The 23090-nt window shown below is 41.2% G+C and overlaps 2 protein-coding genes across 4 annotated transcripts; both read right to left on the bottom strand.

The window, feature by feature from the left end:
* Positions 1-3155: 3155 nt before the first annotated feature.
* patl2 (PAT1 homolog 2) lies at positions 3156-10952 on the bottom strand. 2 transcript variants are annotated; one of them, XM_080048766.1, is made up of 19 exons: positions 10840-10952; positions 10057-10210; positions 9204-9496; positions 9060-9122; positions 8914-8967; positions 8676-8840; positions 8260-8334; positions 8022-8170; positions 7432-7506; positions 7216-7339; positions 6079-6196; positions 5531-5637; positions 5390-5443; positions 5171-5313; positions 4849-5005; positions 4419-4559; positions 4238-4335; positions 4007-4147; positions 3156-3901 (listed from the first exon to the last, which is right to left on the bottom strand). In XM_080048766.1, the coding sequence occupies exons 1-19, from the start codon at positions 10861-10863 to the stop codon at positions 3868-3870; spliced, it is 2169 nt and encodes a 722-aa protein (XP_079904892.1). In that variant the 5' UTR covers positions 10864-10952; the 3' UTR covers positions 3156-3867. The 2 variants fall into 2 exon arrangements, with proteins under 2 accessions (XP_079904892.1, XP_079904893.1); XM_080048767.1 differs by lacking the exons at positions 8914-8967; positions 9060-9122.
* Positions 10953-11654: 702 nt separating this feature from the next.
* Positions 11655-22857, bottom strand: LOC307266759 (transforming growth factor beta-1-induced transcript 1 protein-like). Of its 2 annotated transcripts, XM_080048862.1 has the most exons (12): positions 22694-22857; positions 19265-19315; positions 18436-18584; positions 18258-18313; positions 17724-17860; positions 17534-17615; positions 16762-16846; positions 14778-14960; positions 14455-14628; positions 14218-14299; positions 13554-13702; positions 11655-12534 (listed from the first exon to the last, which is right to left on the bottom strand). In XM_080048862.1, the coding sequence occupies exons 1-12, from the start codon at positions 22704-22706 to the stop codon at positions 12268-12270; spliced, it is 1428 nt and encodes a 475-aa protein (XP_079904988.1). In that variant the 5' UTR covers positions 22707-22857; the 3' UTR covers positions 11655-12267. The 2 variants fall into 2 exon arrangements, with proteins under 2 accessions (XP_079904988.1, XP_079904989.1); XM_080048863.1 differs by lacking the exon at positions 19265-19315.
* Positions 22858-23090: the final 233 nt, after the last annotated feature.

The following is a 23090-nucleotide window of genomic DNA, read 5'->3' as shown; positions in this document are numbered from 1 at the left end:
TCTCTCAAACATTGTTCACAAATCTGTCTAAATGTGTGATAGTGAGCACTTCTGCTTTGCTGAGATAATCCATCCCACCTCACAGGTGTGCCACATCAAGATGCTGATCTGACATCATGATTAGTGCACAGGTGTGCCTTAGACTGTCCACAATGAAAGGCCACTCTGAAATGTGCATTTTTTTTGCTTTATTGGGGGCCTGGGGACTCAGAACCAGTCAGTATCTGGTGTGACCACCATTTGCCTCATGCAGTGCAACATCTTCTTCGCATAGAGTTTATCAGATTGTCAATTGTGGCCTGTGGAATGTTGGTCCACTCCTCTTCAATGGCTGTGCGAAGTTGCTGGATATTAGTGGGAAGTGGTGCACGCTGTCGTATACGCCGGTCAAGCACATCCCAAACATGCTCAATGGGTGACATGTCCGGTGAGTATGCTGGCCATGCAAGAACTGGGACATTTTCAGCTTCCAAGAATTGTGTACAGATCCTTGCAACATGGGGCCGTGCATTATCTTGCTGAAACGTGAGGTGATGTTCATGGATGTATGGCACAACAATGGGCCTCAGGATCTCATCACGGTATCTCTGTGCATTCAAAATGCCATCAATTAAATGCACCTGTGTTCCTCGTCCATAACAGATGCCTGCCCATACCATAACCCCACCACCACCATGGGCCACTCGATCCACAACATTGACATCAGCAAAGCGCTCACCCACACGACGCCACACACACACTGTCTGCCATCTGCCCTGAACAATGTAAACTGAGATTCATCCGTGAAGAGAACACCTCTCCAACGTGCCAGACGCCATCGAATGTGAGCATTTGCCCACTCAAGTCTGTTACGGCGACGAGCTGGAGTCAGGTCAAGACCCCAACGAGGACGACGAGCATGCAGTTGAGCTTCCCTGAGACGGTTTCTGACAGTTTGTGCAGAAATTGTTTGCTTATGCAAACCAATTGTTTCAGCAGCTGTCTCAGTGGCTGGTCTCAGACGATCTTGGAGGTGAACCTGCTGGATGTGGAGGTCCTGGGCTGGTGTGGTTACACGTGGTCTGCGGTTGTGAGGCCGGTTGGATGTACTGCCATATTCTCTGAAACGCCTTTGGAGACGGCTTATGGTGGAGAAATGAACATTCAATGCACGAGCAACAGATCTGGTTGACATTCCTGCTGTCAGCATGCCAATTGCACGCTCCCTCAATGCTTGTGGCATCTGTGGCATTTTGCTGTGAGACAAAACTGCACATTTCAGGGTGGCCTTTTATTGTGGACAGTCTAAGGCAAACCTGTGCACTAATCATGATGTCAGATCAGCATCTTGATGTGGCACACCTGTGAGGTGGGATGGATTATCTCAGCAAAGCAGAAGTGCTCACTATCACACATTTAGACAGATTTGTGAAAAATGTTTGAGAGAAATGGTAATATTGTGTATCTGGAATGAATTTTAGATCTTTAAGTCCATCTCATGAAAAATGGGAGCAAAAACAAAAGTGTTGCGTTTATATTTTTGTTGAGTGTACTTTAGTGAGCGCGGTTTCAGTCGAGTGACGTGCCCTAAAGGCAGACTGAAACGGTTCAAAAAGTTGATTACTAGTCAAGTGATCCGAGAGCTGTTGCGCCACTACACGTTCTAATATTTTGGATAAAAAAGGCAAATTTGACACTGGGCGATAATTACTCAGATCATCAGGATCCAAATTGGGTTTCTTGAGAAGGGGTTTCACCACAGCAGGTCCACACATAAGGTCCTCCCTCTCGAGTTCCAAAACTCAAATTGGTCCTCACAAAAATAGGCATACAAGTATGCAAATACACAGTTCAAATAAGGCAACAAGACTCCAAGGCATTAAGAATATAAAATCTCTGCCAACACTTTAGTCTTGTAACTGAAACCATGAAACAGGATGAAGACATTACATTGAGAAGAAATGTAATGGTACATTACATTAGAAAGTATTGGTGCTGCTGACAGAGCACAGAAGTCATGCACATTATTTGTATCAGTCTTTATAAACTTCAAAACAAACTCATTATATTAATGAGGCAGTGATTGACTCATGCTTGCCTCAGTCCTTACCATTTTCTGTATTTTCCACCACCACTTCCTTTGTACTACTTTATTTGTTGGTGGCCTGGCCTCTGCAAAGGGCTGTTCCATAAAGGAAGCTCAAAAAAGAGGAGCTTATGCTCTAGTCAAACACTTGACTTACTCAAATGAACCTAACAAATCAGTTGAGGCTAAAGCAGTTCCATAAAGGTCAACTGAAGCTCTGACACCAATTTGAAGCAGGTTCACCAAGTTAGCTAATTGCATGTGCACACTGGTCTTCAGCCGCCCAACAAGTTGGACATGGGATGAACTCCACACACCCTGGCCCAACAAGTACCAGTGTGGTGGAGTTTTTCCTAACATGCCTTGAAACTTTGTGTTCTTAGGGACTTAAATGTGTTCAAAGTCACCTAAATGTTGCCTATTATGTAGGATACTAAATTGGGTAAATGTTCTCACAAGTGTATTCTATGGTAGATTAGTTTTTGTAGTGAATACTTTTTGCATCATATGTTAGACTAGTGGCACATTTAGTTACCTTTTGCCTATGTGTAGAAGACATGTGGTTAATTGTACTTACAGCGCAGCTACATAAAAATGTTCCTCTTTACTTATGTTATAAGTATCTATATCCTGCTAAAAATTAGAATATCATGGAAAAGTTCATTCAAAAAGTGAAACTTTCATATATTCTAGATTAATCTAATAAAAATATTACATAAAACCAATAAAAAATTATTTATAACGCAAAAATGTCAATCTGAAAAGTATGTTCATAGATTTATTTCACTTGTGTAATACAACTAGTTTCTAGAATATGAAGTTTCACCTTTTTAATTAAATAACGAAAAAAGATTGAGATGCACGTGTAAAAAAATGCATACAAAAAAAAAAGTTTACTTTTTGATCCAGTGACTTATTAAAACAAAAAAAAATTGGTTAAGTAATAACCAGGTCTTACAACTGTGGTCTCAGACTTGATCAAACTGTTGAGCATTTTTAGATTTTTTTTATTTGTGTTGCAAGTGCTCTACAAGGATTCAATTTAAATCATTACTGTTTCCAAAAGAATACAATAAATAAAAGTCTCTTTTCAACTGAAACATCTAATATGGAAAATTACATCAAATTCATCATTTAATATCTCTACACATGTATACAAGATGCATTTCTTTTTTTAGAACAACACAACAAAAAAAAAAACTTTCATGGCTTATGTTAATGGCCATGCATGACAACTTCCTTAATAGTTATCATCATCATAATGAAAATATAGATTTAGCTGTACAATTATAAATTACTATACAATCAACCTGGTCACCAATATCTGATCCTACACATTCATCTCGGTAAGTGATTTTCTTAAACGTTTTCCTGAATGTAACCAGCGTTAACTGAGATTTGGAAACTGTAAATGTAGAGTGTTTAGACAGAAGCTACAAAAGTAAATCTGCTCCATCTGCAAGTTATTGTGACTAACTTAGTATATGGAAGGCTCATCACAATGGAAAAACTTGTTTTGTAGGGTTAAGAAAATGGTACAACTAGCACTGACGTAGAGAGACCAAAGGCAGGAAGGTAAAAACAATATAAGATAAAGGAAATAAATGGTAACAGTTCAAGTGTGCAAAAATGTGAGGGAGGGGGAAAATAATAAGTCTTTTAAAGACAGGTAGCATATATTTACATAGCTGCTGCTATAATAAACACTAAGGAGTTTGTCAGGTCTGGTCTGCCGCTCCTCTCAATTAAGTGCTCACCACAACCTGTACATTAGCACAACGTCTCATTAGCTTCCGTCCGCCTTAAGATGGAAGAGCCAGGAACCCAGTTGCAGACCTAAATGAAGATATTTGGTTGGATATTTGGGTCCACTTCCACAAAATATAAATGTTTAATTTGGTTGTGAAGATGTCTGCCACTTGTATGAACTTATAGACTTACTCTATGTTGCTTTTCAGCTGATGCACTGTGCGCTTGTCCAGGTAACGGCAGAAAAGAGTGAGCAGGTTCGAGGGCAAGAGTAGCGGCTCAACCAGCGAACACTGGGACAGCTGTCCCGCCACCTGGAATATTGCGTCAGTCCTGCAAGATGATGGGAAAGCTAATGTCAAAATCTCATCAGGATATTAAAACGTATCACCCATCATGGAATATTAGCCTTAAAATCCCCACCAGGTCTCAAAGTCACCGATACTTGGCTCTAGAGGAACACCTGAAGACAGCAGCTTCTCTCCTTGGGACAGGAGAGCATACAGTAACGACAGACCAAACTGAAAAGAAAAACAAATTAAAATGTTAAAAAAAAAGAAGTCTCATACAAAAATAAAGCCAAGCAGAAAAAGAAAGCACAGACCTTGTTCTGACAGGCCAGTGTGAGGGATTTGTATGTTGTCAGAGACTCAGATGATGTCAGATCTTTGAGGACTCCAATTAGCTGACTGAATGTCAGGCCTCCAATCACATTTCGAAGAGGTGGGTATAGCACTGGAAGGGCCTAAAAAGAGGACAATCAGATTCATCCCACTAATTTTACAATACCATAACGTGCATTTATCTCCTTTATCACTGCACCACACAACAAGGATTACGGCATGGAAGTTCATTCTTGACCTTTTGGACAGTGTGTGGCCAAATTATCTAAACTTAAAAAGAATAAATAGTTTCAACCACAACTCACATTGGTTTAGTGAATGAAGCTGGGTTAAGTAGACCTTAGATTTTGTGTTACAAATATAAAAGGAAATTTGCATAGACACAGCAAAGAAAAAACCTAAGTGCCCTACCTCTTCTGAGTCTTTGCTCATCAGCATAGGAAGGTTTGAAGTCACAATGCCCAAGATTTTCAGAGCAGTATCTTGTTTCAGGAACGGAAGCAGACGGGCGAGTAGCCTTTTGCCTTTTGAGACCAGCAGGAAAGGAAGGAACTCCCCTCCTGAATCTCTGCATCAGAGCATTTGGGAAAAGTTGTATATCCATCAAAATGTTGGTTAACTTGAAGGGTAAAGCGTCATTAAGGAAAGCTGGAATCTATTTAATTTTTCTACAAGAACTTTAAAGACAGAATGCATGACTTCTTGTTAGTGGCAGGGTGTTTGTGTGACTCACTGTGGATCGTGGCGTTGTAGCTGGGAGTAGATGTGCTCCACTTTCCTTTGAGTGTTTTCTATCAGCCTTCTTTCTTCTGCTTCAGACAAGACTGTGCTTTTCACCCTCTCTGTCTCCTCCACCTCCAACAGAACCAAGAACAACTACAGGACAGAACAGGTGTTACTGAGCGTTGGAGTTAAAAAACTAAAAAGACATTTCACTGCATCCAAAAAGTACCTTTTCTATTTTACTGAGGACCTCTAACCGCTGTTTTCTGACGTCTTTTTGTTCCTGCAATGTAGGAAAAGGTCTCAGTTTGAGGGAAGGCAGATATCTATACTTCTAAGATACCTGAAGTTGTCTCCAATGCATAGTCACCTCATGTGGTCCCTGAGCTTTGGCTGCGTGGACTGCACTGATGGCACGACGTGGAGAGTAACATGTGGAGACAGCAACTTGACCCAGAGAGCCTTCAATGTGAACCACTAGAAGAGAAACAGTTTTACAGATGTAGAGTAACATGTACAGCACAGCACATTCTCTACAAGCTTTGGTAGATATATCTGTTTACATTTAACACAACAACGTTGGCTTGGTTTCATGAATGGAGTGGGGGCACAATAGGTGAAAACTATTCATTTGACTTGAATAAATGGTAATAATTGAAGATGACTCATGAATACCAATATTTTTAACAACTCATCTGCACAGTGGTGGCTGGACAGTCACAGAAAAATGTTCAGACGAATAAGAAACAATTAAGTAAGGGGGATCAAAGTAGGATTTCCAAATCACTGGTAAAAATTATGTCCTTCCTTTTACAACAGCAGCAATTGCCATGTTACAGTGTATGGCTGGAACCATTGTAGGCAACAGTAGGTGCCAAATAAGGATGTAAAATAGCATGAAAAGGTGACGAGAAAAACCTGGTGCATATGTGTCAGTTTTCAGGATGTACGGTGTGGTTAACTTGGGTGGCTCCCTCTTGCCCCTGATGCCCAGCTCTTCCTCTGCCATCTTAGCTTCTATTCGCCGATAGTACTCCTTTGACAAAGTTAAAAGTTAACCATTAAATGCTCAGTTACTCAAAGTAGATTTCTCAAACTGAAAATACTAAAAAGGATCAAAGGTTTGGCTCAATGTGCCAATGTATGATGTGGACACAAGAACATATACACTCTTCCGCCACTTTATTAGGTACAGCAGTTCATTTTCTTGTTAACTCGTATACCTTATCAGCCAATCACATGGCAGCAACTCAATGCATTTACCGTAGGCATGTAGACCTGGACAACTTATTTAAGTTAAAAACAAGCATCAGAATGGGGAAGAAAGGGGGTTTAAGTGACTTGAAACATGGCAATGTTGATGGTGCGAGAAGGGCTGGTCTGAGTATTTCAGAAACTGCTGATCTACTGGGATTTTCACGCACAACCATCTTTAGGGTTTACAGAGACGGGTCCGAAAAAGAAAAAAATATCCAGTGAGCAGCATTTGTGTGGACGAAAATGCCTTGTTGATGTCAGAGGAGTATAATTGTTCAAGAGGATAGAAAGGCAACAGTAACTAAAATATTCACTCGTTACAACCAGGGTATGCAGAATACCATCTCTGAACGCAAAACACGACCAACCTTGAAGCAGATGGACTACAGCAGCAGAAGACTCCACCGGGTGCCACTCCTGTCAGCTAGGAACAGGAAACTGAGGCTACAATTTGCACAGGCTCACCAAAATTGGACAATAAAAGATTGGAAAAGTCTTGCCTGGTCTGATGAGTCTCGATTTCAGTTGCGAAAGTCAGATGGTAGGGTCAGAATGTGGCGTAAACAACATGAAAGCATGGCTCCATCCTGCCTTGCACCATCAACCAGGCCACGTTAAGTCTTAAATCCCCTTTCTTCTCCATTCTGATGCACAAGACATGTTTTAACTTCAGCATGTTGTCTTGACCACGTCTACATGACATTGAGTTACGGCCATGTGATGGAAGAATAGCTTTTTGTTTTTATAAGCAATTGAACAGGTGTACCTAATAAAGTGGCCGGTGAGTGTATGTCCTACCTGGTAATAGTAGTCCTCAAGGTATGGATTTTCACTTTGCAGCTGAATCATCTGTAGCTTTGTGATCCACTCCTTCTCTTTGCCAGTCATGAGATTACAGTAAGGATCCCAGGCCACTGTCTTTCTAAAAACAGGTCATAGTTTCTTTAAATGAGCCAATTCCTTTATCTTAACATACTGAATATGACTTTAGAACTTTTAAAGTGTAGCACCAACCTTTGGAATATATTTTGTTTTTGACTGAGTACTCGTTTATGTTGGGGGTGGAGCTGGGTGACAGGACCAGGGTTCCTGTGGTTCAGACAACTTCATCATACTTAAAACCACCACAATGCATTCAACACTTCAGTTCTCGTGAAGAGGTGACGCTGCGCTCAGTTACATGTAAATAGTTAATTATAAAAATGCCCATTTAGTCATTATCTTTTTAATGTTTGTTATTTTTTTGAAATAAATATATATATATATTATTCTATCACTCTTGGTTCATGCCATTTTTTTTTTTATTTTAGCTCACTGTTAATATTTATTCTAGAATAACGGTCCATATCTAAGTTCAGCTGTGTATTTTTTGGAATGCACAACTGCATCTCCAGAAGGTTCGGTTATCGGTTTCTAAGATTACCTTGTAAAACAATTAATGCGATGGATTGAATGAAATATATGAATTGACAGGTCGATTAAGTTTTATATACTCAGAGTCAAACAGAACTGCCAAGTCATAAATATCCTCGATACTCCAAGTTTGCTGACAAATGCGAGGCCACACATCAAACATTGCTGTGAAACACGAGATCGTCACACACCTAAAATGCCGCTCTGAATTAGAGGAGGGGCTGTAGAAGGGGGATGGCCTTGGGGAGTTTGCACCGAAGCGAAGCTGCATCATTTTAGGAGCCAGAGACTGAGGAGTGGAGGGGCAAGGCCGGTTTGAGGGAAACATGAATCCCCCTGTCTGACACAGATCAAAACAATGTCATCAATCTGACAGAAAAAAGTAGATTTACAGAATTTTCATCAGGTCTGGTTTAGTATGGAATAAACCTGATTGTAATGTTGCCGAGGGGTTAGTGGTTGGCGTGCGTAGATGGGTGATCCTGGCTCCATGGACGCATGTGTCTGCAAGAGAAAAGGCTCTAGTGAGGAATTTGACAGGTCAGACCTGACAATGCGTTTGTTAAAAGGAATGGTTTGACATAATCGGAATTGCATTATTTAATTTCTTGCAGATATTCAGACGAGAAGATGGATACCACTCATAATAATATGTAGATGGGAGTCAGCAGCTGGATATCTTAGCACAAAGACTGGAAAAAAAATGCACACTCCAGCATCTTATTAAATCTAACAGACTTGAGTGGTATCGATCTAATCCAAAGAAAAGAAAGATGGAAAAAAGTCCAACATTTTGAACCATTCTTTTAAAAATATACTATTGTCTGGCAAAATGTGTTCTCCACCTCAGAGTGGCCTCTTTGGCCAAACTGTCGGCTGCAGTAGGATCCGCGTGGTTCACCTCGCCTGCCCCTGAAAGGAGAGACAGGATATGGCAAATCCAGGTAGTTGGTGGTTGGGTGTTGACCTCTGCCTCTGTGACCATCAATCACACACACTACAGCATGGTCCTACAAAACAGAATAAATAGTTAATAATAATCTGTCATACAGATTATAATATGTCCTCCGTCATGATCGTAACCTGGAGTATTGATTCCGTGACCCTTCTAGTCTTTCTGCAGGATGGTTCCATATACTAAAAAGGGAAAAAATAAAAACTTTAGCTGTACAAACAAAACATGCAATTAAAAATAAAAAAAATAAAAGTCTTTGAGACTTGGCTCTTACATCATCATTAAAGGTATTCCTGTACATGGTATTCCCACAGTCCACTATGGCACTGTCGAGACTCTTAATCAAAAACAGATAAATATGAGTTTAGATGTCAATTCCCAAAATGGAGGCACTAATAAATTAATAATTCTCTATCACCTTGATGCTTGGTCGGCCCTCCACCATCCTCATCACAGCTGGGTCTTCAAACATCTGTCCCCTACCCAGCCCCCCTCCCCTCTGTCCCCTGCCAGGCTGCCCTCGGGGCGCCCGGGGCAGATACTGTGGCCTGTGTCTGGGAGGGGAGGGGGAGCTGTGGCAGGACGGTGGTTTTGTGTCTGCTGGGACGGGAGGGGGAGTCTGTGGTGGAGGCGGCGGAGATGGTAGCGCCGGCTCTCCAAACTGAAGGAGATCGCTGCCGGGATCCTCTGTGGTTTTGTGTTCATCAAGATCTACGATACAGATAAATGTAGAAAAACCGACTGATGGTCGCCTTCACACTTTAACACTGGAAATTACACCAAATTTTATTCTTTGGGAAAATAAAAGGTTAAGTTGTTGTGCTTAAGAAATATAAATTAGAATTTAAAGTCCCTTCATGTCATCAAAAGTATGTGTTTCTAAAGTGTTAGTTCATATTTTTAAATATTGTGCTCGTGATGTGGTGATTAGAGTGCCTCCCTGTCCCTAGCCCTCGAAGCAGACCCTGTTCGAATCTGACCCGTGGTTGGTTCTCTGCATGTCATTTCCCTCTCTACCCCACTTCGTCTCTGTCTCTGCACTATAAATAAAGCATTAAAAATGCCATGAATTTAATCTTTTAATATAAAGAGCATTAGCGGTGCCCATAGATGGAGTTGTGTTACCTTTGGAAACAGCCATGACCTCCACATTTTGTTTTCTAAAAAGGTTTTACAGTGTATGAACAGAGTTTGGCTCCAGACACTGACAGGATAGCATGTATAAAGATACTAGACAATTGGAGAAAACAAAGAGAAACACATATACACACCGATTCCAAACGTCTCGTCATTGTAGACGTTTATCTCCTCATCCTCCTCGGCCATGTCCTGCAGGAGCCCACAGTCCATTGTGGTCCCACCCTCTCCATCACTCCACTCATCCCCATTCTCAGGCCACTGAGGCGGGGACACCTCTTCAGCGTCCTTGGTGGATGGAGAGACAATTAGGGGGACAATTTAAAAAAAAACATGATTAAATAGAAGCAACTGAGAAGTTTATAAATAACTACAGGAAATGGTCACTTGGGGTGGGGGAAGGGGGGGGCGGGGGTCTCGGTTTTCACTCATTAAAATGTCTTATCTTTTTAATGACATTTACAGAGTTTCTGCAGTTCATTTTAAGACTTAATTTCTTTATGTATGCAATTCGAGACCTTGTCCACGTCCATACCCGCACACATGTTTAGGAATATAAAAGGAAAATTGGAGTCAGCTGAATAACTTTGGTTCCATGTTGGTTGTTACAGCGTGATACATAGCTTAAGCTAACACATTTTCTCTCTCCCAAAATCACAGAGCAATGCAACATTATTAAAGTAACAAGACATTTCAAAATCCTATAAAATACATTTTTAGACTTTTTAGGGCCTTCAGATTGGATTTCAAACTGGTTTAGGACCGCGGAAACTTTGCATTTTACAATTTAGTATACAATGAATAACCCGATTAGTTTGCTAGGGCGCTGTATAGCCTGCGCCCCATACTGAGACTGCAGGCCACTCGCTACAAAAATATTTACAAACTTAAAAAGCGACAAAATGACTCATACTTACTCGTAGCTGCTCTGAATCACTCATTGTGTATCTTTTGTGATATAATTTTTGACTTTTTTTTAGACTTCAAGCCGACGGTTCAGGGTGACTTTCTTCGCGAGGTTGCTTGCTTCGTTTTGTCAGAGCTCGAGGGATGCTCATTAACTTTTTAATTGAAGTCACCTGCGAGTCCTGGGGAGGAATTATTGAGCCAACAGCGTCACCTTGTGGTCAGGTTTTAAACGCTTTCCCACAGCGTCCACTTTGTATTGTTTTATTTGATTAAAGTCTTATTAATATCGTGAGTGTATTTTGTGGGGAATGGTATATAACTGAATAATTATTAGGCAATAATATAGAACTATGTATCGGGACTATGTATGTAACCATTTCTTTTTAGTAAGACTGGTATGAAACCAAGGCTTTATGCCATGAATTAAATATCATATATGATCCAATATCCTATCGCTTCCCCTTTTAATTTATTTATAAACATAAATAAAGTACGAAATTCTCTATTTTTATTTCTCCACTTTTTGTATCTGCTGATTCTGTGAGCGATGAGTGTTATTTCCGTTTCATGTTTCTGTGCCTTGTTTAACCTAGCTTACCAGAGCAAGTCTGTAAAATGCCAACTTGTTTTAAAATAAACAAGGAAATTATTTTCCCAGCTAGTAATTCCCACATAAGTCACTGTTATTTGAATTTTTGGAAATGTGTAGACTTGAAATTAACACAAATGTGTAGACTTCTTACAACGAACACATGTTGGAAAACATCTTGTTCATCAAGACATCAACACAGAGTTTGTTCTTTATTTTATTCTTTGGAATCGTTTATTTTTGGCAAATTGCATGGAGCAATAGTGAAAGAATAATGCAAAATATCTGACATTACACATATGACAGCTTAGTTTGTTACACAAAAACATTGTACATTATAGCAGTCAGCATACAATACATAAATGCAATTGCAGTGGCACTTTTAATGGCAATATAAAGCTAATATATATATATTAAAGGGGATTTCCTTGCACAACAGCACAAGTCCTTCAATGAAACAATAAATTTGCTCTCAATATACTTTATTTTTGACCTTTGGCAAAACTATTAAATTTATTTATTCAATTTGAATCAATACAGTATGTAACATACGTGACAAAGTCATTTGGCATCATATTCTATCCGTCTAACCAATGCTAGAATCTAACAGCAATTTTTTTGTGAAATTAACAGAAATGAATTGGGTTCGATGATTTTATTTTTGTTCCACTTCCTTCTATCAACTCTATTGTTCTGAAAACAGAGAAAGAGACCAGCTCCACCCTCACTCCCGCAGTATAAAAAAAACAAAAAACAAATTGAGAACTCAAAGAGTCACACAAGCTTTTTGCACTTGGTAAACCCAGAAGAGGAGAGGAGGGGGAAGGAGCAGAGTCCTGCCGTGTCCTCAACCAAAGAGTTTGATAAAGCAGGGGTGGCAGTAGGGCTTGTTCTCCTGCTCCTTGAAGCAGCCTTTGCTCAGGGGCTTCAGGCAGAAGTGACACACAAGGTGGTGAGGGTGGAACTTGGCGCCCATGGCGGTGACGCAGCGGCCCAGGATCGGCTGCTGGCAGGCCTGACACATGCTGCCGCGGGACTGGTGGTAGTGGGCCTCACACAGTGGATTGCCCTCGTGTTCAAAGAAGCTGCCGTTGACAAAGGGGCAGTAGCACTCCTGGAGACGAGAGGGGGAAAAGAGAGATGCTGTCAGATCCGGTCAAAGCAGAGAGTGCTGACTCATGAAGCTGTAATTAGAAAGCTGTCATGTGAAAACAACTTTCTCATGACATAACTACTCCAACTTATTTTTAGTCTGTGGATTTTTTTACAATCCCCTTTTTTACATGGTAGTTTTATAGAAGGCAGGGGCCTACTTGAGGAACGCCCCGCTGACACTTTTACCCACATGTTCACATCACAACCACAGCTGCAGCAGTTCTAGATTAAATGCCTTGCTCGGGGGATCATATGAGATAATCAACAGTTTGTCTGTCTTGGTAATGTCTCATGACACATTTGCAGGGTCGAGGATTTGAGAAATACTAAGGTCACAGAACCTGGATTTTCTGAGTAAATAAAATAAAAAGCACATAACCAATCCAACATTTGTGTGCATTTTATTAAAGGAGAAGTAAGTGACCCACATTGAGGTCTGGTGCTGAGCATGCACATAATTGTGTTGAGTAAACTAAATTGCTTTTATCGTAACTGTAATTTCATTAATCTATCCCCTCCGCCCACACCTAAAATAAATGTTTCAGCCTTAAATAACTTAGTGTCATGGAGCAGTTTTTTAAAATAACTGGTCCTTGCTGTTTTTGTCTCATGCACAATCACACTATTTCACTGATCTACAGGTAGTGGCTATACACAAAAAAAACACTGCAAATTCCTAACACATGCAGTAAAAAAGGCTGCTAGCAAGTACCTGTAGTTCCAAAAATATACTTTATGAATATTTAATGGCGAAGGAAATACATTCAAATCATCAAGGATACTTTGTTTACAAGAAAACTCCACAGGGTAACTTTAAGTTCTCCAACTCCACAGATGCTTTCTCAGACTAAGTCTATATGAGCTGCATCCATTCCACACTAGGGATCAAACTCATGTTACCAATGTGGCGACTATGACAGCTACACACTTTGCAAAATGTTTACCAAACAACTCTCAAACCCACAGAGAAAAACTCACCCTGCACACGAAGCACTGTGGGTGCCAGAGAGAGTTGAGGGCTGAGATGTAGTTTTCCAGAATGGGCTGGCTGCAGCCTTGACAGCGGGAAGCAAACAGAGTCAAGAAGCACTGCTGGCAGTACTGCTGGCCCTCACGGTCATGGAAACCTGCAGAAAATATAGCCACACTTTAACACAGTTCAAGAGTTCCTGCTGTGATAAATGTCAAATTAACTGGATGATGCAGGGAGACAAAAATCTCTCTGGAACATAAAACTTCAATCTGATCCTCACTATTTAAGGTTATATTGATGGACATATTTAAAGGCTGACAGCATAATCTTTTTCTTCAGTATTTCCTGAATTTATGGCAGGGTTGAATTGCCTTTAAAACACCACCTTAACTGTTCAAAACACCATATTGATATATATAATCAATAATTCAGTGTTTAAAGGGGGGTTAGCAGCTGTTTTAAGTAAAGTTAAGCTCCCCCCGCTCCCCGACCATATGTGGAAATGCAATGGTTTACTCAATGATAAAATGACTTACTAATTGAATATGTACACACGTTGAATAATGTTTTTGGTGCTGTATGGGTTCATGTAAGAATGAACCCGCTTAAGTTTACTGTTAACAGTGGTGTGTTGAGCTCAGACAGGATACAGTATGTGCCACCCATTACCTTCCTCTCCAAACGCCCGGCTGCACTTGACACAGCAGAAGCACTCTGGGTGCCAGTTCTTATCCAGAGCGGTGACCATTTTCTAAACGACAAGAGGTATTAAACGTTAAAAGGGCTTCAGATGCATACACAAATACAAACAGGGAAGAGAGGGTTAATGATTTTAACAATTCATTTGAGGTGTTTGTGTACAATAGGGCCAAGAGTTTGAGACACATGCAATTCAAAGGCTCTCACGTTCAAAATGGGCTTGTTGCATTGTGCACAGTGTGGGGAGAAGAGGGTGAAGTAGTCCGACTCGCAGTACGGCCGCCCGTCCTTCTCGAAGAAGTTGCGACTGCCTAACTCTGTCTCGCACTCGGTGCACACAAAGTGCTCGGGGTGCCACACCTTCCCGAGAGCAGTCACAACCTGCACCAGAAAACAGTCAAAAATTGATTCATTAACAGTAGTCAGTGTACATCAGGCTTTTGAAACAGTCTATGTCTATCAGATATGAATAGAACTAAGAAATCAAAAGCTTGAAATATGTTTGTGTTTGTCTTATTCTGATAACTCACCTGTCCTACTACTGGCTTTTGACAAGCAGAACAGTTTCCCTTGGAGGATGTCTGAACTCCTTGTCGGGTCAGGTCTGACTGCAGCAGCCCCAGCATGCTGTCCAATGAGCCGCCGGATGCTTGCTGCGGTGCAGCGGCCGGCTGCTCTGGTGACGTCACCACTGGACTGACAGGTGCAGCTGGCTGGGAGAAGACAAAGAAGAAGAATGGATGGCACATTTCCATTCCTGGGGATTTGAATTTTCCAATAGTTTATCCTCAGCCTTCAGTTGGCACTTAGTGTTTGGGAAAAGAGAAGGAGGTAAAGAAAGTGGGCACAGAAAAAGCCACAATATGCAGTTTTCGACTTTGTGGAAAAATCTATTTTATGGTTAGAATTTAAGAAAAGACCCGAGATAGGAATACTCAAAATAGCATGATATTTTTACCCATATTGCAACACTCCAAAAACCCATTGCAAAAAAATAAAAAATAAAATCCTCAACTAATGTTAGCCTCAAATGGAGCGTAGCGTTAGTTCAGGCAGGATACGGAGTCAAGCCGGCTGTCAAACTCTGCACATCAGTTGATAGCCAGTTTCTGCTCCCAGCATCCCATTGGCCATCCACTCAAAGTGGCGCCTTATTTAAGCTGCTCTAGCCTGCCTACTGGTGCTGCTTCCTCTGCAAGCTCTTGCAACCCACCTCCACCCCACCACCACCTTGTTTACTGTATTTGTCTATCAATGTCATTTCTGTTGTCATTGACGCTTGTTCTGTTCTAACCCCTAGGGGGTCCTTGCTGCAGATCTCCACACCTTTCGGAATTCCATTTAGCTCATGGAGGGCGAGAGATGGCTCTCTCTGCCTTAAAGCCTTCCACGTGTGCGCGTGTGGAGAACCCAGATCAGAACCATACCGCCAAACATAATTACTGCAAAGTATTCTGCTAATTGAAATAAACTTCTATTTAGACTAAAGTATTCCTGACTGAATTTATGGAAATGCAATGCAACAACAACACAGGCTGCATTGTGTGAAGGAAATGGGCCTGGTCAAACACTCACCCAAACATCTAGTAACAAGTAGAATGGCTCGCTATGAGCCATTATGCCGGTTCTCTGGAAGTTGTCTGACAATATTTCTGGAAATTGTTGTTTAACACTAAAAGCAGAGAAGTCGTAGACATGTTCTCAAACCAGACTGGATGTCTGCTTTGATGCTAGTAGCTCTATTGGACTGTAAGTAATATTTGGTGCTTTGAGCTAGACGCTAACATCAGTATGCTAAGTTCAATTTTAACCTAGGTCAAATCTGTGGGGGTCTTCTGGGGACCATGAATGGGCAACATGCCATGCCCATTCCTGCTAGCAAGGTTAAAAACCAGAAATTTAACAACATTTTGAAAAGTGTTGATGGAGAAATGTTCCTTTTAAAACTCTGTTCCCATAACCCTGTGCTCACTGTTGTTTAGAACCCACGGCTTCACTGCACACTGGATCCAAACAAACCATTAATAACAGAACCACTTCCCTTGATCCCATGCTAGCCACCGATGAAAAAGAGGAGAACGGCCCAATTATTTACCACACCAGAAGAAGATCTATAATTCTAGTCTTCCAACTAGCCAAAGTTATTTTGGAAGCTGTAAAATATCTCCAGACTCCACCAGGACCAATTTCCTTCCTGCGGCCCTATCTGGTGACTGATGTGTAGCAGGAGGCATGTGCTGGGGCTGCACATTGAATAGTGAAGTCATCATAAAGTGAAAAGTCTTCATGCATCCAGCATGAATCAGTGAGAGCTGTGATGAAGTCTGAAACAGCTGGGTATGGGTGGTAGATGAATGAATGGTAGATGGAGGTCTTGGAGTCACATCTAGTGCAGCATTGTTTATTTTCACTAAACAATTTATAATATAAAGTATACAGTTTATATGAATCTATAGATATGGTTTAGCCTATATGTGTCAAGTTGTCGTTGATTCATGCCGTTTGGACTCTTACTGTGCTCTGGACTCTGAAGTCGGAAAGAGAAGCCATCAGTTTGTCCAATTCCAGCGTGGCTGATGTTGCTGAAGGCTTCACGGAGCTAGAAGACATGTAGAAGATAGTTGAATAATTTAAATAAGCTAACAATTTCTTCCGGTCTTCCTTATATTCTAAAAAGAGGATCACCACACTCTAATCTCTACTGACTTTATTACTAACAATTCAACCACGCTTGGGTCTTTCTCAAGGAAAGAGCTTGTTTTAGAGAGACCAACAGTTGAGAAAGACCAATTAAGTGCTGAAAATAATCTTCCTGAAACGTACTTACAATTGTGCCCAAAATGAAACAGATTTGGATTTATATCTAGCTTTGAAAATGTAACAACTACACGAAGCAGCATGGCATGTTAAGCTAATTTAGACACTCACATCTTGCTGTGAATCAGTTGGTAGACACAACATCTGACCTGGAATAAGTGATGAAAAAGCTAGTTTTGACAAAACAGTATCCCTCGTACATACTTCATTACATATTATGGGTTATAAGTCAGTGTTCTATTTAAGATGTACACTTTTTCATAAAAAAATTTCAATATCATTTCCAACGTGACAGTGTGCAGAATTCTTTATTTTTAAATTCAACTTTTTTAATTTATACTTTTATTCTATGGTTAACTGTGCAGCTCTCCTGCTTATGGAAACTCTACATTACATCGTTTGCAATGCAGAACTACCGATATAATTGCAGTGAACTATGTTGATGTCTAAACTGATGAATATTCTGTACCTGGAAGAGGTAGTCGCGGCTTTATCCTTGATCTTGTCCCTATCATCTTTCTTAGAAGAAGGGAACTGGGCCAGGATCTCATCTGATGACAAAGACAAGGTCATGTATGAGAAAAAAAATAGATATGAAAACACACACGCAAGCAAGCACACACACACACACACACACACACACACACACACACTCTAACCTGTGATGTTGAACTGGGTGGCATTCAGCTCCTGTAACAGATGGTCCAGTTCGCTCAGGCCGCCCCCCAGCAGCGAGGAAGAGGAGAAGGCTGGGGGAGGATCGGCTATGCGGGGAGACCGCTGTTTACACACTGTGCTGTAGTGAAAGACCAGACAGGCAGTGAACACAACATTAACGCAGATAAGGAAACTTCCTGTTACTAATGTAGTTGGCTTTGGGGTGGTCACTTTGTCATGAATCATCTTTGAACTTTGTCCATTCAGAGAGATGAGTCATGGTAGCAGCACAATACTCCCATGTGTCTATTGCAGTGGTTTAAGATCCACTCATTAGTATTTAATTATGTCCCTGTGAATGTTGCTCCTAATTAGCTTTGGCAAAATATTTTCCCATGCAAAAACAATTAGAGCGAGTTAATTTATATTCAAAGTTATGCACAGCCTTATAGTCAGACTTAACGGCCATTTTATTTCACTTAAAAAACTATGCAGATGATACTTTACTGTATTCTTAAAACCAGGGAGGGAGTTACCTGTATAGTTTGTCTGGGTTGGAGTTCTGGGAAGATTTCATTGCTGCGGAAACCGTCTGAGAAGCGAAACACGTGGACAATCAATTGATGGTACAAAAAGCAGCAGAAATTCAGCGAAGTTAACAATGAGAAAAAACGTATTGTTCTGAGTCCTAGCCTTTGTCCGCTAATCGTCTACCTGCTGTGGGGTGTAGGCGGGTGGCGGTGGCCGGTCTTGGGCGGATTCCGGGGCGACTGCTTCAGCGTTTTGCGGAGGCTCAGAAGTGAGCAGGACAGGACACCGAGCTAGAGGAGAGCCGGTGTTCTCCAGGTCAGCTAGGAGGGCGTCTGCATGGGGAGAGAGAGTAGAGAAAACAAATAAAAGAGAGAGAAAACTGACAAAGAAAAAATACATAACAGCAGAAATGTGATAGAAGTTTGTTTAGATTTTGAATTTATTTTAGCTTCAGGTTGGTTAAACTACCCCATAATTGTGTCCCCTATATCAGTATGACTAGGGCTGGGTATCTTAGATCAATACTTTTTTGGTACCGACTGAAATGCCTCCATACCATGGAGTATTGAAAAATGTCTTGTTGTTCGATACCCAATTTCAATACCAAAGGGTTTAATCTTATCAACGTCAGTGAGTCAGTAAGCATGCAGCATGCTTAATGTACCAAGATATAAAACCGTGGTGATCAGGCTGTGTCGAGGCATTCATGAAAAATACATTAGGTTACAACATGGGTTACACAGTATGCATCAGTGAGCCTTACATACAGACTTGCATCGTTCAGGAACCGACATCGAAGTCAAGGTATCGCTATCACTGATATCAAACATTTACCCAGATCCCCAGCCCTACTTATGAATGCTGGTTGCCTGATGGTGCTATCAGTTTGTTTATAAAACAAATATCAACGTGAAATAAAAAGAGTTATGAGTTAGAAAATGTATTTGAAAACCATGCAGTGTAGACAGAGACAATTACACATGCAGACACATGCACAGTTACAGTTACGTACCAAACACAACAATACGAGGACTGAGAGGGTAGTTAGGTGGCTCGGACACTCCTAAGGAGAGACAGAGAGCCTGTGTGAGCAGTACAGCGGCAGCAAAACATGGCACACGCGATATGGAAATTGACAATGAGCGGCCTCGCACACCGATAAGTTAAAAGACAGGATAGTCGGAACTAGCAAGACACACACACAGATAATCCGTGGACACAGTGGTGTTTTTTTTAGTTGAGCATGCAAACATTTCTGCATTCATATCCAAGACATGCCAGGATGGAAAGAGGAAGCAGAAGAGGAAGAAGTGTTTTGCAGCTGATATCTTAATCCACTCCATCCCCCCAACTCACACACTGAAGTGGAAACTGTCAACTAACTAAACTTTCTCAAGGGTGCTGCTGTCTCTGTACGTGCAAAGCTGGAGTCAGTAAAATGGTGGGCTGAACAATCATGAACTCAAAGCTTTAGAGGAGAAGCTATTAAAGGGATATACATCAGTGATTTCATATTACACTTCATACAAGTTGCGGGATGCATTCAAGAAAAAGTCAGCACAAAGGAGACAAACATATTTGGTCTCTAGAAATGTTGGATCCTACAAATCCTATGATGAAACTTCCATGCATGTAGCAATTTCCAAATGCCTTTTAATGCGTGTCTGTGATGAAATTGAAAGTCTCTGAGACAAAGCTGGTAAAGCGTGATGACATCACTGTAGCGTCATCAGGAGTTATTTTCTCAGACTCGTCAGAATTGATCATGTGTAAGGTTAAAATACTGTCTGCTTACAATATAACACCACATCCACTAAATGTGACATTAACTTTGCCTTTCATATTAGTTTTTGTATTTACGGTTCAAAATCAATCATCACGCTTCTGTATCAAAAGCATTCGATAGTGTATAAACATATTGACTGTTTGTAAATTGTCGACTTGTGAAAATAATTTTTCTTATTGCTGCTCTCTATAAAACACAAATCTGCTACTACTTTGCATTTGTAACGCAAATTAAATATTTTATAAATACAGACTAATAATCTCATCTTCATGGGTTAAATCGTTTAAAGAGATTTGATTTTTTCACACAACACATAGTTACTGTATCTTGGAATTGTTGAGGTCAAGGTTTGGTTTCTTAATTTCAATAGTTTTAGAGAGCATTTCACACTTGGGAGTGGCAAAAGTTTGGACGGTTCCAACCATTTTTCCTCAAATTTTTAAGCTATCTATTCAACAAGTATTCAGTCTATTCACACACTCCCAACGGCATCTCGTATGGTTGACTGCCTAACATCAGTTATGCACATTAAATATACACGCTGAAAAGTGCAGCCAACCTCTGATTTGGAATAATTGAGATTATTTTAAGAACTGAATCGGGCTTGAGGTTGAGAGACATTGGACAAATCGGCGTCTCAGCTAACAGGACAACGGAGATGGGATCTACTGTTGCAATGAGGTCCCTCCGGCACTCTGTTGTACTTAGAGCTTTTAAAATGCCTCTGTCCCTTGTTAAAAAGGGTTACCTACAACCGTGTGCTCCAGACGTTGTCACTGACTCCAGATTCTTCATTCTCACCACAAGGTCCATAGGAGCTGCTCTAGGCTTTCCATCAAGTCATGTGATCCTCATCTGGCAGAGGGAATCGTACTGTATATGTTAAGATTTCTATTTTTTCTAAGCAGGTCAGGGAATCTATTAACCTCAGATTCTCAGCTCTTTCAAGCCCCTGCAGGCAGACATTGTGGATGTTTTGGACCGATCGATTAAACTTTTTCCCTCTGGTAAAGTTTCACATAACTTATCGTCTGGAATTTTTGCGACACCATGCACCTAAACATAACCAGTAAAGCCTGTATTAGCTTGTCCCCTGCCGCCACTTCTGCCCCAGATGATTCACACTTCTGGTACGGCCATGTGGTGAAAATTCAGAGCATATACTACTTGCTATCCTCCTCCCTGCTGTGTTTCTCTCTCACACACACACGCACGCACGCACGCACGCACGCACGCACGCACACACACACACACACACACACACACACACACACACACACACACACACACACACACACACACACACACACACACACACTAACAGACTGAACTGCTCATATAAGGAGCTGAACTTCTCTCAATGGGAATTATGACCATATTTAGAGCGGGCCCGTCGACTTGTTTGTCTTGGCCGAAAGTCCTGTCTAACAAGTGGTCTCTCTCATCGAAAGCCTTGCCAGATCCAAGGCGTAAACGTACAACAACAGCAGCAAACAGAGCACCCCCGAAACATGGCCACTGCCCGCCTGACTAACGCTCACCCAGTCGCCCAGTAACTCTGTCTCACTGTGAGCAATCCAATCCAGATGTGCCCAGATGTGCTAGGCTACATGTAGCCATTCCTCCCAGTGTTTTGCTCGAAAAACTTAAATCCACCCTACTCTCAAGTTGACTTCAAGAATAAGAACAAGAAAGTTCCAGAGAGAGAGAGAGAGAGAAAGAGAGAGAGAGAGAGACAGAGACAGAGAGAGAGAGAGAGAGAGAGAGAGTGAGACTAGAGAATGGGCAGCTTTTTTCCTTGAACTCTGTGGCTTTTTTTTTAAGAAGCATGGCTTTGGGCTATTTCGAGGCCTATGTGACACAGTCATTCCCCAACACAAAGAGTCAGCCTCTCATAAATGTTGTTCTGAGAAAGAAAGTAAATCTTCCTCTTTATCAACAGAAAATAAGGGCAGAACCCACACAGTCATGTTCCCACCAGCCTTCAAAATGGCATACACTCTGTTGAACATTATGTGGTCCCTCTCCATCCCTGATTTGTTAATATTAATGGATGAGGAGGAGAAGGGGGTTGGTGGGAGCCCACTTAAATCTAATTGACCAGAGAATTCATTGAATTTGCAGGGCATGAACTAAACTCTCAATGGCGGTCAGACAGACAAGAGAATAATGTAGTAGGCTATCAGTTTTTCTGTTTCCTTTGCATGTAGGCTATGTGAGACCTATTTGATTGGAAAGGTCAACACAATTCTTAAAACAGACAAGACACATTTCTCAAATGATGAAATTAATAATCTCTGAGAGAATTCATGTGAACAGAGATGAAGATGTCCTATGAGAAAAGGCACAAGCCTTCTGTATACAATGGAAGTTGTAAAACAGTTGTTGCATTCATGGCTTTTTTTTCTTCACTGCCTAGAAACGTTACAATCCGATGGGAGACAATAAAATCCCCTTTATACTATGACAGCCTCACACTTGTCCTAATGGGCAAGGAAAGCAAAATTGACCTCAACTCTTGACTGCCAGACTGAAAGGAGACCTCATTTCCTATGTTTGGGCACACCACCCCTTCCCCAAAGATCCCCTCCAGATAGCCTATCTCAACATGTACAACAAGGCTTGGAAAAGAAGAAGCAGAGCGCTGACACTTACCCAAATCGTCCATGATATGATTTCAGCCGAGTGTTCTCCTCTTCGTTTGGCACAACGGTGAAGCGGGAAGAATTAATAAGTAATGATGGATGTGTGTCGAAGCCCGCAAAAGATTAAGACAGTATCGGTGCTATTGTCTGCGTCGGTCCTGAATAACTTCTTGGAGACCGTTATCCGCCAAAGAGAGGAGGAGGAAGAGAAGGAGGAGGAGGAGGAGGAGAGGGCGTCCCGTTTATTTTTCCTACACGGCTCTCTCTTCCTGTGTAATGCCTACCACTAGGACCTCGGACTACAGAGAAGGCGTAGTTAAATAAATGTGGTTACAAGCCCCGCATTCCCCGGACACGCGACGTCATCCTGGACATTCCTAGTCCATATTAGGGGAATAGAAAATTAA

The sequence above is a fragment of the Ammodytes marinus genome (genome assembly GCF_949987685.1).
Source record: "Ammodytes marinus genome assembly, chromosome: 20".
NCBI lineage: Eukaryota > Metazoa > Chordata > Actinopteri > Uranoscopiformes > Ammodytidae > Ammodytes > Ammodytes marinus.
This window is presented reverse-complemented; position numbering and strand designations above follow the sequence as displayed.